General features: G+C 51.9%; 2 protein-coding genes across 3 annotated transcripts in view; one reads left to right on the forward strand and one right to left on the reverse strand.

Annotated features, from left to right (window-relative positions):
* Nucleotides 1-2,330, forward strand: part of HID1 (HID1 domain containing) — a 28,292-nt gene extending 25,962 nt beyond the window's left edge. For both annotated transcript variants that reach the window (XM_065693324.1, XM_065693325.1), the window contains one exon: nt 182-2,330. In XM_065693324.1, coding sequence (XP_065549396.1) covers nt 182-245 — 64 coding nt within the window. In that variant the 3' untranslated portion in view covers nt 246-2,330. The remainder of the gene's footprint in view (nt 1-181) is intronic.
* A 1,387-nt stretch (nt 2,331-3,717) lies between these two features.
* On the reverse strand, nt 3,718-10,835 carry OTOP3 (otopetrin 3). Its single transcript, XM_065693327.1, has 7 exons — nt 10,503-10,835; nt 9,658-10,059; nt 8,628-8,764; nt 7,862-7,920; nt 7,375-7,493; nt 5,965-6,890; nt 3,718-5,251 (listed from the first exon to the last, which is right to left on the reverse strand). The coding sequence occupies exons 2-7, from the start codon at nt 10,046-10,048 to the stop codon at nt 5,081-5,083; spliced, it is 1,803 nt and encodes a 600-aa protein (XP_065549399.1). The 5' UTR covers nt 10,049-10,059; nt 10,503-10,835; the 3' UTR covers nt 3,718-5,080.
* Between the last annotated feature and the right edge of the window lie 6,371 nt (nt 10,836-17,206).

Genomic DNA, 17,206 nt, shown 5'->3' on the forward strand with positions numbered 1-17,206 from the left:
CTTTGCGGGATGTTGTAGATAGTGTCATCCCTCTAAGGTGCGTTGTCTTTCAGCCAGTGATTTCCTCTTTTGCAAAGCAGAAGGCATTCTGTGTAGGCAGCTCCTGTAATCTTAGCTGTGAGATTTGCATTCCATGTACCTGGTCACAGAGACTAAAGTAGCTCTTGTCTTTCTCTCTCAGGAATGTGGATCCCCCTATTTGGTATGACACGGATGTGAAGCTGTTTGAAATTCAGCGGGTCTAAGAGAGCACTTACCTCTATGAAGAGAAACACACTGGATCTAAGGACTGCTGTGTGCTGCTTCATCACAGCTATTCCTGCATTTCACATCCAGCTGAGAGACCAAAAGGACAATCACTTCATTTACCTCCCTGTCATTTAAAGCTTTAACTGAGACCTGCTTGGACATCCCTCCCCCCAGCTCACTTCTCTTCCCTCACCCTCCACCAGGAACCTTGAGTGAAAGATATCTAAGGGGTTGTGCATTGTTGTGGTTGCACTAGAAATCAGGTTGTACTTAGCTCTTCTGTTACTCTTCTGCTCCTGGATGTGGTTTGGAAACCAATCTGACCCTGTCCTTGCCTTGGTCAGAGTCAGCATGTGATCGAATAAGACTAGCTGTAAATTGGGTGCAAGGGAGAAGCTGCTATTCCTGCAGGAGATGGGGTTTGGAAACTGCAGTTACTTTCATGTGGCTCCACAGTTTCCGGGGCATCCCTTCTGGCTGCAGGTGTCTCCCTGGTCTCAGTTGCATATTGGTAGGGAAGTTATCCCATCCCAATGAAAGGAGAAGTAGCTGAAGGAAAACTTTGTGTCTTAGCTCTGAATCTCTCTACTCCTTTCCTGGAAAGCTGCTTAAGAAGTTTCCATAGGAGCTGGTGCTTTGGTGTGGCAGGAGAAGTTTTGCCTTGGCTTCCAGGCCCAGCAGCCTGTCCTTCATGATGGGCTGCTGCAGTGGAGTGTGTGCCACTTTGGAAAGCTCTGCTTAATCTGTGTGAGCACATAGGGAGGAAGGGACTGGCTCAGTGAGAGCAAGAAGAGACGTGACTGTTAAACTCCTTTAGTCTTCTTCTGTTGACTGGAGGGACAGTTTCACCTGGGTTTGAAGGGAACCATATCCTTCCATCTTTGCCTGGCAGGCTGATGCAATGCAGGGAGTGGAAGGGTCTTTTGCACACTACTGGTTAAGGCAGGGGTTTGAGGGAAACACTCAGGGAAGTTGTAGGAGGAATCTGGAAGTTGTAGGAGGAAAAGCATCTCCATGTCAGTAGGGAGTGGAGAGTGCTGAGGCAAAAGTTCAGTTCTTCAGGGCGTTTTGCTAGTGACCAAGTTATCACATCTTGAATGTACTGGGTCCCAAGCATGTGAAATCTTGGAAGCCAGAAGTGGAATTAGTGGGAGACCCACTCTTGCTGGCTTTGGTTCAGCAGCATGGGGTAGGTGGAGACATCCTTGGGTTTGAGTTGCATTTTATGTTCTGCTGGGAGAGGCTGTTGCTTTGGGTCTGCGTGGTCTTTAGACAATGAAATGTGAGGGGTCCTGTCATAAACTGAGAGCTTTTTCCCTCCACCAAAGCTTAGTCCTTGATGCTCTGGTATTCAGGCTCTTGAGAGGATCACCTGGCCATGAGCTCTTTGGCAGAGGTGAGATCACTCCATGGGAACAGGTCTCACACGTTAAAGGGGACAGGTATGGCACACACTTGTAACCCTTGCCTGAGTTTTAAAGCAAGCGTGATAGCAACGTGAGTGTCCTCTCCTAGAGGGAGGGCTGCTCCAGTGCGCTGCTGGCCTATAGTCAGTTGGTTTCCTCCTCTGGGCACTGGAAGTGGGCTGTCAGTAGAAAGCTGAAATAAAACCTGAATGGTTTTCTTGAAGGATAAGAAATACATGAAACAGAGAGAGGTCATTTCCCCCTCCCAGCTCCCATCCCCAGCCCACTTTGCCATCCAGCACTACTTCCATCCTGGACCTCATCCCTGCTCTGATGCAAACAGGGTGAGGTCTCTGTTTTACTTGGAATCTCTCTCATATATAAGAATGTGATTTGGTGGGGCCAGCCTCTGATTGTGTGGCACTTGCACCTCACAGCTGGAATGGGGCATCCTGTGTCCCATGTGCTTGCCTCTTCCCTCCCATGGATCTGCTGGTTCTCATGATCTCTTCCGTCCTCTCTTTTCCGCTTTGTTTCTTTGTGAGTTCCTCTGGAAACCTTTCTGTTTTGTTTCTTGGTGTTTGGAGTCTGATACTTGTTCTGTGGAAATCAACTTGCACTGTAAACTATTTGCTTACCTACAGAGAGAAAGATAAAGATTATCTGAAACATGCACTTGGTTGCTTAGTTTATTTCCAGAGAGAGGTTTATAATCTTGTTCAGTTTATGCTGGAGTGATTTGTGCTACTAGGAGACGATGTGCTGGCTTCCTTTGCAGTGTGTGGAGTCTGTATTTTAATCAGAAGTGAAGACTGGGCTCTGGAAAATGAGCCTGAACTGTGTGGTTTGGGCCATTTCTGTGTTTATGGCGTGAGACGTCATCAGAGGTAACAGCCCGAAAGGGTACAGCAAAGAAACTAGAAACAGGGTCAAGTCTTCCAACTTGAAGCACGTACTAAAATCTTTGTGCAGTTGAGGCCCATAAACGGGCACCCTGGCCCTGGGAGAGCTCTGAAGGCCATTCATGGGTGGCAGATGACAAAGGAGCAGGTAGGTCACTGACATGTCCTGGCTGTGTTGGATCTGTGTTGGATCAGGGCTAGCTCTCTGCTCACTAGGCTTTGATTCCTGTGCCCTGCTCCTCCCTCAGCCCTGTGAAGGAGCCAAGGGCAGTTTTAACTGCATGCAAAGTGTGTGTCCACAGGTTTATCCCTCCTGGAGGGAAACACAGATCAGTCCAGAGATAGAATCCCCCTAAGTGAAAGGGCTGAAACCTTGGACCCTAAATTTCTCTTTGGCCTAGAAGAGTGCTTCTACTGCTGCTTGTTGTGGGATTTACCTTAATCTGCAGTGTTGGAACTGGGTCTGGAGAGCCCTGAGTACTTCTGTGATCTATAGTGGTTGTAGGTAAGAGTTAGCCCTAGTGGTCTTCATTCCTTATCACACTAATCATGTGTGCAGGTGTCCGATCTGTTTACCAGCAAGAAATCACAAGTCAGCTTCTCTTTCAGGGCATACTTGCACATAGGAGCTGTGGGACTCAGTGTTTGTATCTCGGTGGGAGACCTCCAAAGTCACCTGTAGGCTCAGTGGCTTAAGCAGTCTGCAGGCAAAATCCAGGCCATGGGTTTGCCCATGAAGTACATCATTCCCTGTCTCTGGGCTGTCAATAACTAGGAAGTTTTGGGTTGATGTTCATCATTTGAAAGGGCCACCCCTTGGCATGCGTCTCCTGTAGATCCCTTGGTATAAACTCTGATATGAGAATAATAATTAACTTTATTGGAGCCTAATTTGTCCAGTTGTTATTTCTCATGACATGTTTCTGTTGACACAGGCCTGAGTAAAAACATTTATTGGGCAAAGTTCATGCTCGTGCAATCATTCCCACTTGTGTTTTCACAGCAAGGTGCTATCACTGCCTCAGTGCTGAATCCCATGGGGAGCTGTGTGTGCTCGGGAGTTTCCAGCTCTTGTTACTGTCATGGGAGAGTTTGTTTTTCTAGGGGCTCACAACCCCACCCCAGAATAGGCTCTGGTCCTAAACCTGCACTTGGTGGGATTGATTTGTAGAGGAACAGAAGCAATAACATAGATGCCTTTTGTACCGTGCTACTTTGGCCTTGGTTGAGAGTCATCAAAGGCTTTGATTGATTGTAAAATAAGGGCAGCTCTTAAATCTCCTGTAACCTCTGAGCGCAAGAGTGGTGTAAGTCAATGTCAGTTCACTTTGAGTCTGGTCTTTGAGTGCAGAGCCAGAGATTTCACAAGATAACACATGAAAATTCAATCTCTTTATTTCCATTCCTCAGGCTCTGTATTTGGACTCATAGTCACAAGCCCCTTTGCTCTTCCATGTGCTTTCAGAGCATCTCCTGCAGAACAAGTGCTGATGGATCATTGATCAGGCTGTGCGCGTGTTCACTTACAGTGCACCTTGTGAAATGGTCATGGATGTGCAAACCAGCAGTGGGATTGAAGTGCTGGGGTAGGGAGGGATTCACTGAGGATCTTGAACCAGCTGCATGTGCAAGGATGGGACCTTTGCCAGTACACACTGGTGCTAACACTGTGTATGGCAGCATCAAACCCTAGTGATCAGATCTAGTGCTTCTCTGGGGCTTTTCATTTGAGACTCTGTGAGTGCCTGTAAGGAGAAAGAGTTTATTCTCAGTAAGGGAAGGTAATGTTACAGCTTCTGGGTCTGATAATGGGAGAAGATGCGCTGAACCACTGCAGGTCCGAAGGCCTGCGCTGCTCTTCAGTGCTGAGAGCTACTGGAGCTTGGCACTCAGTGGGGCTGGATCCTACAGGACTCGCACAAGTTGATGTGGTTGCCAGCACCAGGAGCAAACAGAAGCAGTCCCTGTTCTGACCATTAAAGCAGCTACCAGCTGCTTTTTGAATATGACACATAAAAAGTGTGTTTGGGTCATTTCTGAGTGGCTGTGGCTGTATCTGCTTCTAGTGGGGCTGGTAGTGACATGTCTCTTCTGTGCTGCAGGATGGCAGGTTGCTGAGCAGGTCTGGGGCTGGTGGGGCTTGACTCTGGGTATTTGAAGCTCAATGGAGTGTAGGTCAATGTTTGTTGCTTTGATTGAAGACTGCTCTTGTGTTCTGGAAGGTTTCAGTAGGAGCTGATCAAGTCCTCCTTGCTGCCATGCAGCATCCACTGGCAGACTAAAGTCCCAGCATCCAAGCTTCCTTAGAGCAGCAAGAGAGTTTGGTTTTGGGCTTTTGAGTCTATGATAAAACCAGTAACAAAACCAACCTCCTTTTCTGCTGAAACTCAGAGGTGTTGCGCAAGGAGAAGTCAAAGCAGAAGCTGGAGAGAAAAAGCTTCACAGCTTCCATGTGCACATCCGCTGCTTCCTGCATCTTTGTTCACCGGTTCACCCCAGCCCCTTGGTGGCAGTCGGCGTGGGTCAGGCCGTGACATAGACCTCCAGGAGTCCCCCCACGGAGTGCATTCGGTAGAACACCCCCAGGGGGAGGCCGAAGTTCACGATGGCAAACCAGGTGGAGTAGCCGTAAAAGGACTTTTCCAGCCCATTCTCGAAGACAGGGTGAGCCCCAAATGTGGGAATGACCCAGAGCTAAAGAGGTGGGAAGGAAACAAGAGCAAAGTGAGAGGATGAGAAACCATCTCCTACCTGCGCTCTAATCTCAGCACTGGCTCAAGTCATTGTAGGAGTGTTGCAAGAGTATCAGAATCTCCCTGCCAGGGAAGAGAAGGAACCCCCCAGTTATGCTGCTGAGACCTTGCTATAAATCAAATCCTGTTGAATTCCGAAATGAAAGCCTCATTCTGCCCCAGCCAGCTTCATCTTTCTACAGGATTCCACTGTTTCCTTGGTCAATGTGTTTTCAGTGGATTAAGGCTGCAGTGAATATCCATGCTGATTCAAGATCCCAGCGCACAATGCATGGAATTGGGTGAGTTTTAATCTTGGACACTCACAAAGCCTCACTGCTGGTGCCTCACTTTCCTCCATCTATCTCATGAAACAATGATTAAGTAACCTTTTCAGAGGCTAAAATCTTGGCTCATAAGGGTTTATCAGCCTTCTGCTTTCTGCACCCAGGAAACCCAGCCATATTTGACTCTGGGTAAAAAAGAGGCCTTATAATCATGAGAGTGGGGATGTTAACAGCAAAACCAGCCTTGACTTGCCTCACCATGGGTTGGAACATGACGGGCAAAGGTTTCTTGTCTGGAACAGCCCAGAAGAAAGCCAAGGAGAGCACATCTTTATCACAGGTCATGCTGGCTCAGCCAAGCTATGATGTAGCAGAGAGCAGTACTTACTATGATGTTGCACAAAACCAAGAAGAATGAGATCTCTCTCAGGGCTCTTCTCTTCCAGCTCAGGCGAGAGTAGCTGTGGATATAGGACAGGGAGGCTCTGCGGATCTCGTGTCCCAGCTCCAGCATGCTCAGTCGCCTCTGGTCATAGGCTTCATGGATCTGCTCTTCTTTCGTTTCTTCCTCTTTGCCGGAGTGTGTGTGCCCCTGTTTGCTGCCTGTCGTGGTTTCCTCTTCCTCGGGTAACTCCGAAGCTGCTGCATGGTGCCTGGCGTGTCCTGTGTGTCTGGCCTCAGTTATTGCCTCTAAAGGCTGCCGGTGAAGCCCGTCAATGATGAAGACGTTTTGGGTGATGGTCTGAAGGATGAGGAGGACAGAATAGGACAGGATGAGGCTGTTCAGCAGCTCCCTGGGGTCAGTGGCTACAAGGGCAACAATGGAGAAGTAGGACATGCCGATCTGCCCGAGGGCTGCCCCCATCAGCAGGATCACATCCAGGCTGCGAGTTGGGTTCTTCACTGTGTCCAGCTCCTTCTTTTCCAAGGCATGGATGATTGTCCCAACCACTGCACCCACACTCATCAGGGGCAGGAGTACCACGTAGTATGAATAAAACATCACAAAGACCTGGCGGTCCGGGACTGAGCTGGTGGCCTGGATCTGGTACATCATGAAGACACAGATCCCAATGATTACAGCAATGGCACCCAGCAGTGGTCCAAAGACCACCCCCTGCAGCTTGAACTTGTGCTTGATGTGAGGGACGTGGTGGTGGCTGATGCGTCTCCCCACGTTCTTCCACATGACGTACAGCACGGAGCAGCACACGAGGCAGAACTCGGTGTTGAAGGGGTAGAGCAGGATGTAGCCCTTCTGGAAGACTTTGCAGATGGTTGTGTTTGGGCATGTGCATGAGACAGTCTCGTTGCCTGGAGCATGAGAAGAGGAAGGCAACAATTAGGAGGGAGATGGCCTGGATTTCATGGCTATCTGTGGGAGTTACTTGTGTGCAGGCACAACATGTGTCTCTGTGGATCTCAGAGCCAGAGATCAGTAGGATGTTCAATGATTACCATTCGGTCCTCAGGTTGTGAGCATTCAGAACAACAGGGTTTAGCAAACGTTGTTTAATCTGTCAAGCTTTTCTTGCAGTTGACAGGTAAACATGAGCAGAAATACTAACATATGTTGGGCTTCTCCTTCCCTAGCTCTGTCCCAGGGTTTCATAGCAGAGCACCTCCCTCCAAGTGAAGAGGTTCTCCCCTCGCAGCCCATCTCCTTGAGACAAGCTCCAGTAACTGGGAACCTGTGGCATATGGGGGGACCAGTTGTGATATCTGGATCACTGACCAAAGGCTGTTGGCTCCCCAGGTGTCAGCCTGACACAAGCAGGGATGTGAGAAGGAGCCTTGCCTGCAAATCGCTGCTCCACCTCTCGCAGCTGAGACTCGATCTCCATGTGAATGGTGTCGTTGGTCACGGCCAAGAGCCAGAGGAGGAGGTTGGTGGCTATGGTCAGCATCAGCCCGCACCTGAGAGAAGAGATAGGAATGGGGAGGCCACCCCATGTCATCCTCCAGCCATAGAGCTGGTCCCTGAGCTGTGCGGCAGGAAGGGATTTGGGGTCAAGAGGGAGCAATGAGATTTGCAGTCCAAGGCTCAAGTGGAGCCTTGTGCTAAAGAAACCAAAGGGAGCTGGTGAGCCCAGGTCAGTGGGAGGAGGATGGGTCTGGTCAGGTCTTGGCTTGGTTCTTGCATGATGCAGAATACAGAGTCTGAATATAGAGAATCAGATGCAGAATATGGAGAGATCAGATGAAGACAGGAATATTGGAGATCATAAGCAGACAGAAAGGGTTTCTTTAGAGGAGCAGAAGGCTGTTTTTCCCCCTCTTTGTACCTGGTGAAGTTGTGCTGGACCTGAATGCAGTCCTTGGAGTGATGCCACAGGAAAAAAGCCTGCAGATAGATAGCAATGACATGAGCAGGGTGAAGCTGGCAGCCTGCTGCATGCACAGTGCAAAGGGGCAGGCAGGCAAGAGGGCATGAGTCCAAGCGGGACCAGCCCTATCTCTGCAAGTGGCATGTGTGCACCTGCATCTCAGTGCTGAGGCATGTGCTGGCATGCGTGGCTACAGCATGTGTGTGCCTGCACCTAGCGCTGATCTGGGAGATCTGCTGTTCTCTGCCTCTTGTATATATGTGGTATTTGCTGCTGAGATGGGAGCGAGTTTACTTTACAGACATGGGTTTGGGGCTGGAAAGAAGGTTGGCACCGGAGCTACAAATGGTGTGAGATGCTTCTGTGCACAAAGCATTATGTTGGGGGGGATGCATTAGCAAATAGAGAGGCCGGGTCTCAGCCTGGTGCAGAGACATCTCTGGCAGATCTGAAGTCTCCTCTTTTCTCCCTACGTTGTTGCTTCAAGACAAATCTGTCTGGATCCTACAGCACGTCAGGTATTGCTGGAGTGATTTCTTTCTAAGCCTTATTTCTTCATTCTCCGTCTGGCACATGAGGAGTGCGGTGGTGTGTGATGCTTTAACGCTCATGGGAATGCCTCATGTGCACCCACTTCCCCAAGTCTCCCCATTTTCCCCACCCCTATCTCCTGGGAATGGCACAGAAGGAATAAGCAAGATTCCAGGAGGGTAACGTGCAGTACCTGGGTGCAAATAAAAAGGATTTCAATGCTGGGGAACACAATTTCCACCCTGGATTTGCACTGGATGAGGACCGCGCTGTAGCCGATATGAAACGTGTTCAGGAGGATGCTGAAAATGCCGAAGAGCAGAACTGACCCTGGCAAACAGCAGAAACACCAGTAAATAAATGAAGACTTGTCTGTGGAGCACCTGGGCCTGGCTGGGGCCTGGAAACCTCGTGCACCTTCGGAGCTGGACGCTTTCCCATCTGGAATTATTATTTGGGGAGAAAGAGACAAAGGGGAGCGCGATTTCTGAACCTGGTTGTGTTTTTGGCAGCACCAGTCTGCAGAAGTTAGGACCCTTTAATTGTTCCTCTCCTTCACCTTGGACGCCCCTCTGCAGCTTTAGGTACTCGGGCACATTGCAGCTTTGTTTCCTTTGGTTCTCCGTGCTTAGTTAACAAGACTGTGCTAATTAGAAACTCCATCATAGAGCAGAGGCAGGGCTGCTGGGACAAGTGTCACTCCACAAAGTGGGGCAGCTACTGATGGGAGATCTCCCAGGAAAGCCTGGGTGTCACTGGGATGTGACTCACGGGGCAGGAATCTTCCCCTGGATACAAGGCTGCAGTGATGTTAAACAAGGACGAGGGTGGCACGGGGCTGCTGACGCCCTTGGAGGGTAAACATGGTGGTGGTTCTGCTCTCTCTGTGCCGAGCGGCCATGCCTGAAACCTTCCCTACCTCTCTCCTGTGTTGCTCAGTTGCTGGTGGGAGATGCCCGAGTTGTGCTTTGGGAAGGGACCACAGGGTGAAGTTGGGCTGGAGGGTGAAGGATTCCTGGCTGCTCTGGTTCCTCTGCAGCATCCACTGTGCCAGTGCCTTCCGCAGCCTATCCCAATCTCCCCACTGGGAAGTTCCCAATGCCCTAACCACAATCCTCTGTGGCTTTCTAGCTTTATTAGTAGAAGTAGAAGGATTTCTTTTATCTTCTAAGTGCAGGGAAGCAGGGGGAAGGCATGAGGTGATGAACAAAAGCAGAACTTACCCCTAATCCACATGGGCCCCGCATGGGAATCCCGGTACAGCACCGCATGTGGCTGCCGGCTGGTACCCAGCAGGTAGTAGATAATCCAGCACAGGCACAAGACCTTGAGGATGGAGAGCAGGATCCAGACATCCGCCAGGGTGATGGCCACGTGGTTGAAGATCATACTGCTGACAAAGGCACTGCCCAGGAACACCACGTTCATGGCCAGCAGCCCCGAGAAGAGCTGCCCTGCTTTCTGGGCCTGCCTGTCCCGCTGCTGCACCGAGGAGCAGTGCCGGTACAGCCAGAACTTCTCATAGTGGATGGTGGAGGTGTCGTGTGGAGCTGATGCTGACCTGTCCTTGCAGTGCTGGCAGGACTTCTGCTTGGAGACTTTGTTGCCCGACATGGCTCATCTGCCTGCTGAACAAAGCGGGGGGTTAAAGTAGGAAAGGTTGGAGGGGGACAAGCTGAGAGGAGAGGTTGTGCTCTGCTGTAAAGCCACTTGTGGGGTGACCTCCATTCCTTGCTTTGCAGCTTCTCCTCCTTGCTCCAAGAGGATGATGGGGGGAAAGGGATTGGTGTTTAGCCCAGATTTGGTGTTAAACACTTCTCGGTAGGCAGAGTCATTGCAAGGCACTGGGAAAAGGCCCTGACATGGTTTAGTGTGAGGTGTCCCTGCCCATGGCAGGGGGGTTGGAACTGGATGATCTTAAGGTCCTTTCCAACCCAAACTATTCTATGACTCTGCCAAAAGCAGTGCAGAGATACCCGCACTGAAATGGGTATGTGATGCCTCCGCCTTGCCCCACCACTGCTGGAAGCTGTTGGGACCAGAAGTGCCCAAATGGTTCCACGCTCACCTTTGACAGCCCTGGATTCAAGTTTCCTGCTTTCCCTTTGTCACTGTAAGGATCAGGCGGATGCACGGAGCAAGCTCAGACCTGCTCCAAAACTCCAGAGTTCGGTTGTGTTTGATGGTTCCAACCTCTCCCCTGTGGTTTTGAACCGAGTTCCACCACGCTTCTTGTACGGTGCACAAACAGTGGCAGAGCTGGAGAGGATTAAGAGGTCTGTGAGTTTGATCTAAGCTGTTGGGAAAAGCTCCAGCCTCCCACCCGGATGGGATGAGACCGGGGACAAAGTTAATGCCTGCTTAGTTGTTCTTATTCTACTTGTAACACAGAGCTATGGGCACGCCGACACAGAAGGAGCTTGAGGGATTGGCCCAATTGACATCCAGAGCCTGGGAGCTTTTCTATCCAGCTTTTGGAATCATCTCAGGACCATATTGCCCATGAGAGAGAAATCAATTTGATCACACACAGCAACCAGGCAAGATCAGCCTCTGATACATACAGCATAAAGGAAGGTGCTTTCACTCCTGGGAGTGACCCTGTGCTAGGGGATGGCTGGAGGGAAAGCAGCCCCTGAGATGTGTTTGAGGGTGGAATTATAGCTACGTAGTTGTCATATGGATAATATAATAGGGCTGTAAGGGAGAAGTTGTCTGAGGAGGGGTTGAGATTGAATGTTTCCCTCTTATTTTGCCGTGCTCTGAGGTGCTCCATCTCCCTTTGGTCCCGGGGTATTCACTGCACTCCTGCCGGTGCAGCTTGCTCCTAAACTCTTCCCCATTTGATTCCGAAACTCTCTGAACTGAGTAGCCCAGGAGCAAACTCCCTCCCTTCTCCTTTGGCTTCAACTCCCCCACTTTGCAGTCAGGGGAGGGAGGGGAGAAGCCATAAATCACAGCTGCAAACCCATCAGGCGGACCCCAAGTGCCCGGACAAGGCTGCACCCAACCCCTTGATCCTGCAGCTGTGAGAGCAGCCAAGCCCCAGCCCTTACCTCCTGCAGCCTCCTGCCGAGCGGGAGCAGCCACTGGGTACAGCCGATGGTGAAACCACTCCCCGAGTGCCACCAGGATGCTCCTAAGCCTTCGCAGCAGCGCAAGGAGCCAGGACGGAGCCGTGGGGAGCAGGGGCAGCTCCGGCTGAACGCAGCCTCTGCTCCCAACCCATTGATTTTTTTTCCTTCTTCCCTTCCTCCTTGTTTACTCTGGGTCTATTATTGTCATTACATTAATTACTCAGTGAGAAGCTCTCGGCTCTGCCAAGGGCAGCCAATGGGGATCAGCTCCTTTGTGCACTTGCTGCGTTGCCCCATGTCAAGGGCCTTGGCACAGGATGTGCCGATTGGTAAACCCACAAAGCTGTGGTGACTAATGTGTGCCACGATTAGCTCCATTCTCACCTGAGCCTCCTGGCACAGGCTTGAGCTGGGAGTGCTTGGCTAAAATCCACTCGAGTTCCCCACTCCATTGGGTTTAGGTAGATCCTAAGGGCTTTTTCCTCAAGTGTACCATTACTTTTTGCTTTTACCCAGGGCACAGATACCCAAATTGACCCAAAAGGCAAAACTCATCCAGGATAGATGCAGGGGTGATGCCAATTTGATGCACTTATGGCAGAGAGATTGCTTCTTTTGGGGGTGATAGCCACAACCTACTAATGCTGAGTTCAGAGATGGACCCTTGTGTGCAGACCCTCATGTCAAGGATGCTTTAAGTCCAAGCTGCCTCTGTTCCCTCTCCTGTTGCAGGCAAACTGATTTCTACGACTCTATGGTGAGCTGATCCCCTTGGTTTTGTTGTTGGCGATGGAGGACTCGGCATTCCTGGTTGACTTGGTGAGCCCAGAGGGTCCATCAGGAGAGGATGGAGCTCTCCATGGAAGCAGTTTACGTGTCCCAGGATGAACCCCAAGCCCTGTGGTTCTTGATGGCAAACAGGTTATTGGGAGTTCAGAGCCATGAAACCCTTTCCCAGAAGCTGATTAGGGGCAGGAGTGGGTGGTGGAGCACAGGTTATCGTGCGTGGGGATGTGACGAAAGGGATGGAAAACAAGAGTGAAAGGGGCCCATTGCCCTGGGTGGGAGCACCCAGTGTGCGCTGGTCCAGCCGCTGTGTTGACTGCCTGACCAAGCACCTGCGCTGCTCTGCTGGAGCCGGGGCACTGACCTGGGCTGGTTTTCATGGGTACCCAGAGCCAGACTTGTTCTGCCTTTCCCCATAGCATCAGCAGCTCCAGCCTGCTTGGACAGCCCTGGCCTTGCTTTGATGCTCTGAGAGCAATAGGGCTCTCCTTCCTTCAGCCCCTGTTCTAGAGCTAAACAATGATCTGGGGTCTCCCAAGAGCTACCTGGTGGTGTCAGCATTGAACAGAGCCAATGATTTACATGCAAGACATTAACAAACCTGACTGGTTTTCAGTGCTGTGGTCCGAAACTGGGGTGACCGTGCAGAACTGGGAAACGGAGGCCAGGAGTTACAGATTGGAAAGAACCTTTAAGATTATTTGGGTCCAGCTGCTCCCTGGCACTGCCAAGGCCATCACTAACCCATGTCTCCATGCGCCACATCCAAACATCTTTGAAATACCCCAGGGATGGTGCCTGCAGCCCTGCCCTGGGCAGCCTGTTCCAATGCCCGAGCACCCTCCGGGGCAGGAATTGTTCCTCGGCTCCATCTAAACCTGCCCTGGTGCAGCTTGAGGCCAGTTCCTCTTGTCCCATCCCTTGTTCCTTGGGAGCAGAGCCCAGCCCCTCCTGGCTCCATCCTCCTGTCAGGCCCTTGTAGGGAGCCATCAGGTCCCCCCTGAGCCTTCTCTTCTCCATCTGAACCCCCCAGGTCCCTCAGCCGCTCCCCATCACACTTGGGCTCCAGGCCCTGCCCCAGCTCCATTCCCTTCTCTGGTCCCGCTCCAGCCCCTCAATGTCTCTCTTGTAGTGAGGGGCCCAGAGCTGAACACAGGATTCAAGGTGCAGCCTCACCAGTGCCCAGCACAGGGGCACAATCCCTGCCCTGGCCCTGCTGCCGCACTGATGCTGATACAGGCCAGGATGCTGGGACCTTCTTGGCTGCCTGTGCACACGCTGGCTCAGGTTCAGCTTCTGTGGACCAGCACCCCCAGGTCCTTTTCTGCCAAGCAGCTTTCCAGCCACTCTTCCCTAAGCTTGGAGCGTTGCAGGGAGTTGTTGTGAGCCAAGTGCAGAACCCAGCACTGAGCCTTGTTGAACCTCATCCCATTGGCCACAGCCCATGGATGCAGCCTGTCCAGAGCCCTCTCTAGAGCTTTCCTACCTTCCAACAGATCAACGCTCCCAACTCGATGTCACACCGAGGGTGCACTTGATCCCCTCATCCAGATCATTGATAAAGACATTCAAGAGAACTGAGCCCTGGGGAGCACCACTTGTATGGAATGTGTACATATTGGATGGATTTAACTCCATTCACCAGCACTCTTTGGGCTCGGCCATCCAGCCCGTTCCTTCCCCAGCGAACAGTGCCCCCTCCCAAGCCATGAATAGCCAGTTTCTCCAGGAGAATGCAGGGAAAAGAAGACTGAGTGAAACTGGAGGTTTTCCATGGAACCACATTCCTTCAAGGATGGGGCTGAAATAAGACTTTGGGGCCTGTTGTGCCCCAGTGGTTTTGCCAATGTGCATCTGGGCTGCAAAGATGAGGCACCCTTCCTTGCCTGACTTGCTCTCTTCTGTCTTTGGAGCTAAGACTGAATCCGAAAGAGCTGTATAGCCCTGGGAGACTGCTTAATCCTCTTAACTTGGCCTTTCTGTTGAAGAAGAGAGGCTGTTTAACCTGAATGTGTTGACACAAGTTTAAGCAAGTCATTGAGCAAGGAGAGGGGTGGGAAGGGAGAGGATGAGTTGAACTCCCTGCATTGACTGAGCACGTAAATCACTGCCCTGCAGAAGCTGCCTTTACCCAAGGGCTGTGAGAAAGCCGCTTACAGTAGGAGCGATGTTTGCCCCTCTGCTATCAGCAGCGTGCTTATTAATGGCCTTATCTGTGCACTTAAGCAGTGATAGCACCCAGGCTGGGCCAAGCGGATCTGTAAACAGGACCCTGGGAGGAAGGAGGTTCATGCCCAGCCGCTGTGTTTGCCCAAAGGCCACCACGAGCCTCGGGACCAGCTCACACCCTTCCTTCTCCTCCGATAACCACGTGGTGACGTCTCTCCATGGCAGCACCCTGACCATGAGCAGCAGGAGGTGAGCCGTGCCGCATCACTGCGGGAGCAGATGGGCTCCGTAGGGATGCGCTGGCTCTGCTCATGAAGCATGGAGCCGGTGGTCCTCAAAGCAGGTCGCTTCAGCCTCCTGCCACCATGGACTTGCTCCTTGCTGGTAAGAACCATTACCTTGCTCCTGGGGATGTGCCTCCTCCACCAGCACCTCCTGCCCTGGCTCCCAGCACTCCAGAGAGCCAGTGCTGCCGCAGTGCCTTGCGCTGCAAGCCCTCATCTCCAGCCTTGTGACCTCCTCCATGCATCCACTTCCCAGCTGCCGCACTGACAGATAATGATTAACTCGGATTCCTGGCCTGTCCCGGGCACGCCTCGCACCCAATCACCCAGATAGAACGTTTATTTATCTTTTTTCACCTAATAAAACAAAACTCGCCCTCAAATAACAGATGAGTCAGCAGCAGAGGAGGGGATGGGAAACCCTGGTGGCGGTGGGACGGTGACTCAGTCCTGACCTTGGCTATGGCCTCCCCGGCTCTTTTCTGAGCAGAGATTTCTCATCTGCTCTTTGTCTCTTTCCCTTCTGTGGTTCCTACCGGTGGGGTTCAGTGCTCGCACCAAACCCCTGCAGCACGGCAAGTGCTCAGATCCCTGGGAGGCCAAGGAGGTTTTGGTACCAAAGCGTATGAGAGTGAGAGCCCCAGGGCAGCCCTTTGCTTTCCTGTAGCTCTTTATTTGAAGGGCTACCATTTAAACAGTCACCCTGAGGCACAGCATTGTCCCCATTCCCCATCCCCTCGTGTGGGTTTGATCTCTGCTCCATCACTGATGCAATGGCAGGAGCAGTCAGCAGGATGTTGCTGGTGGCCTCAGGGCCCAACCTCATTCTCTGCTCTGACACAGGCTTTCTGTTCATGCGGCTCCCGTGCCTCAGTTTCCCTCCTTCTAGGCACGGAAGATGGATCCAACAGCAGTGCTTTTCCGCAGGGAGCTGTCATGAGGACGTGTGTACAAAGGACAAAGTGGGACCCCGTTGTGTTACTCAGGTACTCTGTGCTTGGGGGGTTCTCCTGATCCATAAAACCCTGTGAGGGAGAGATGTCCCCCCCTTGAACTGGGCTGTGTCCTGGATCCATAGTGAAGGGGGTAGTGATGGAGCAGCCAGCATCAGTGCCAGCACCCTGGCAATGCAGAGTTGCAGGGGAGGGCACGAACCCATGCAACAAGCATAGGGCAGAGCCTGCTCCAGGGGTGCACCCAAACCTGGGTGCCAGGCCTGGGACGCTGGCTGCACTGAGGAGTCAGTTGCCCAGGGATGTTCGGTTGATTCTCCATCAGCCCTTTGCACATTAGCTGCCCGTGAGCTGTCACATGCTAATAGACAGCCCTGGAGCACACAGCAGGGTCCATGCTTGCAGTGCTTTCTGACAGCTTGGGATGGATTATTTTGCCTTCTGGACTTGTGGGTGCTCACTTTGCCTCTGTCCCCTCCCTTGGGTATATAGGCACGGTTCACTGATGGCTGCTTCCCCGTCTGCTGCCTTCCCAAGATGCATGGATGTGGCTGAAGGGCACAAGAACACAGCCCTTGTTTGGAAACCCATCATCCCTGCGCTTGCAGCCTGGAGATGCCTCAGGTCAGCAGGGGGGCCCCGCTGGTTTACCCCAGTACCACTGCCTGTGGCTGTGCATTGTGTTTCCTACAGACCCCCCATCCTGGAGCGGGTGATTTGGGATTCCTGCCTGTATCAGCGCTGCTTGGGCTCTTGTGGGGTTCTCCTTACACCCATCCTGGGTTATTTAACCCCAGATGTGCTCCTATAGTTACTGCCCAGAACAAAAGAGCAGCTCAGGCTTTGCCCTGGCAATCTGGAACCAGCACATGGGGGAAAGCCCAGGACAGAGCAGGTGGTTACAAGAGCTCTCTGCCCCTGTCAGAGCCCAGCAGCTTGGGCTGAAACAATGCGCAGGGGTGTACGTAACGCTGACGTCCGTGTGCCATTTGCGTCTCTCTTCTGACTCAATCTGGGGCTCCTGCAGTTGGAATTAATCAGGCTTTTGTCTTAGGAAAGGTGAAGTTTCCTTTATCTTCACCAGATCAATGGTTAAAAATAGAGCAAGGCCTTTGCAGGGTCAGTGGGGCTGGGAGTGGGGGCAGACCAGCACAGGCACCGGTCCCTGCTGGTTTGGTGATAGGTGTGGAGGGGAAAGGTGCTTTGGAATGTGTGAACCGGCAGTGTGGGATGCTGGGTGGCAAACTGCATCGCTCCATGCCAAGTGCCATGGTTTCAATGTGATTATTCCCTTGGTTGGATGCACACGTGTCCGTAGGCAAAGGCTTGATGATTTCTGCCACCTCTGCAGTGTTCTTTGTTGGGATGATAAACCCTGACAGGACAATAAGCCCTTTACTGGAACAGCAAACCCCAATGTCTCAGGGTACACACAAAACTCATCTGTGCCGCTCTGGCACCCTCCCGACCCAGCAGCATGGGCTCCACTTGGACTCTGGGACC

Source organism: Lathamus discolor, chromosome 13, assembly GCF_037157495.1.
Source record: "Lathamus discolor isolate bLatDis1 chromosome 13, bLatDis1.hap1, whole genome shotgun sequence".
Classification (NCBI taxonomy): domain Eukaryota; kingdom Metazoa; phylum Chordata; class Aves; order Psittaciformes; family Psittacidae; genus Lathamus; species Lathamus discolor.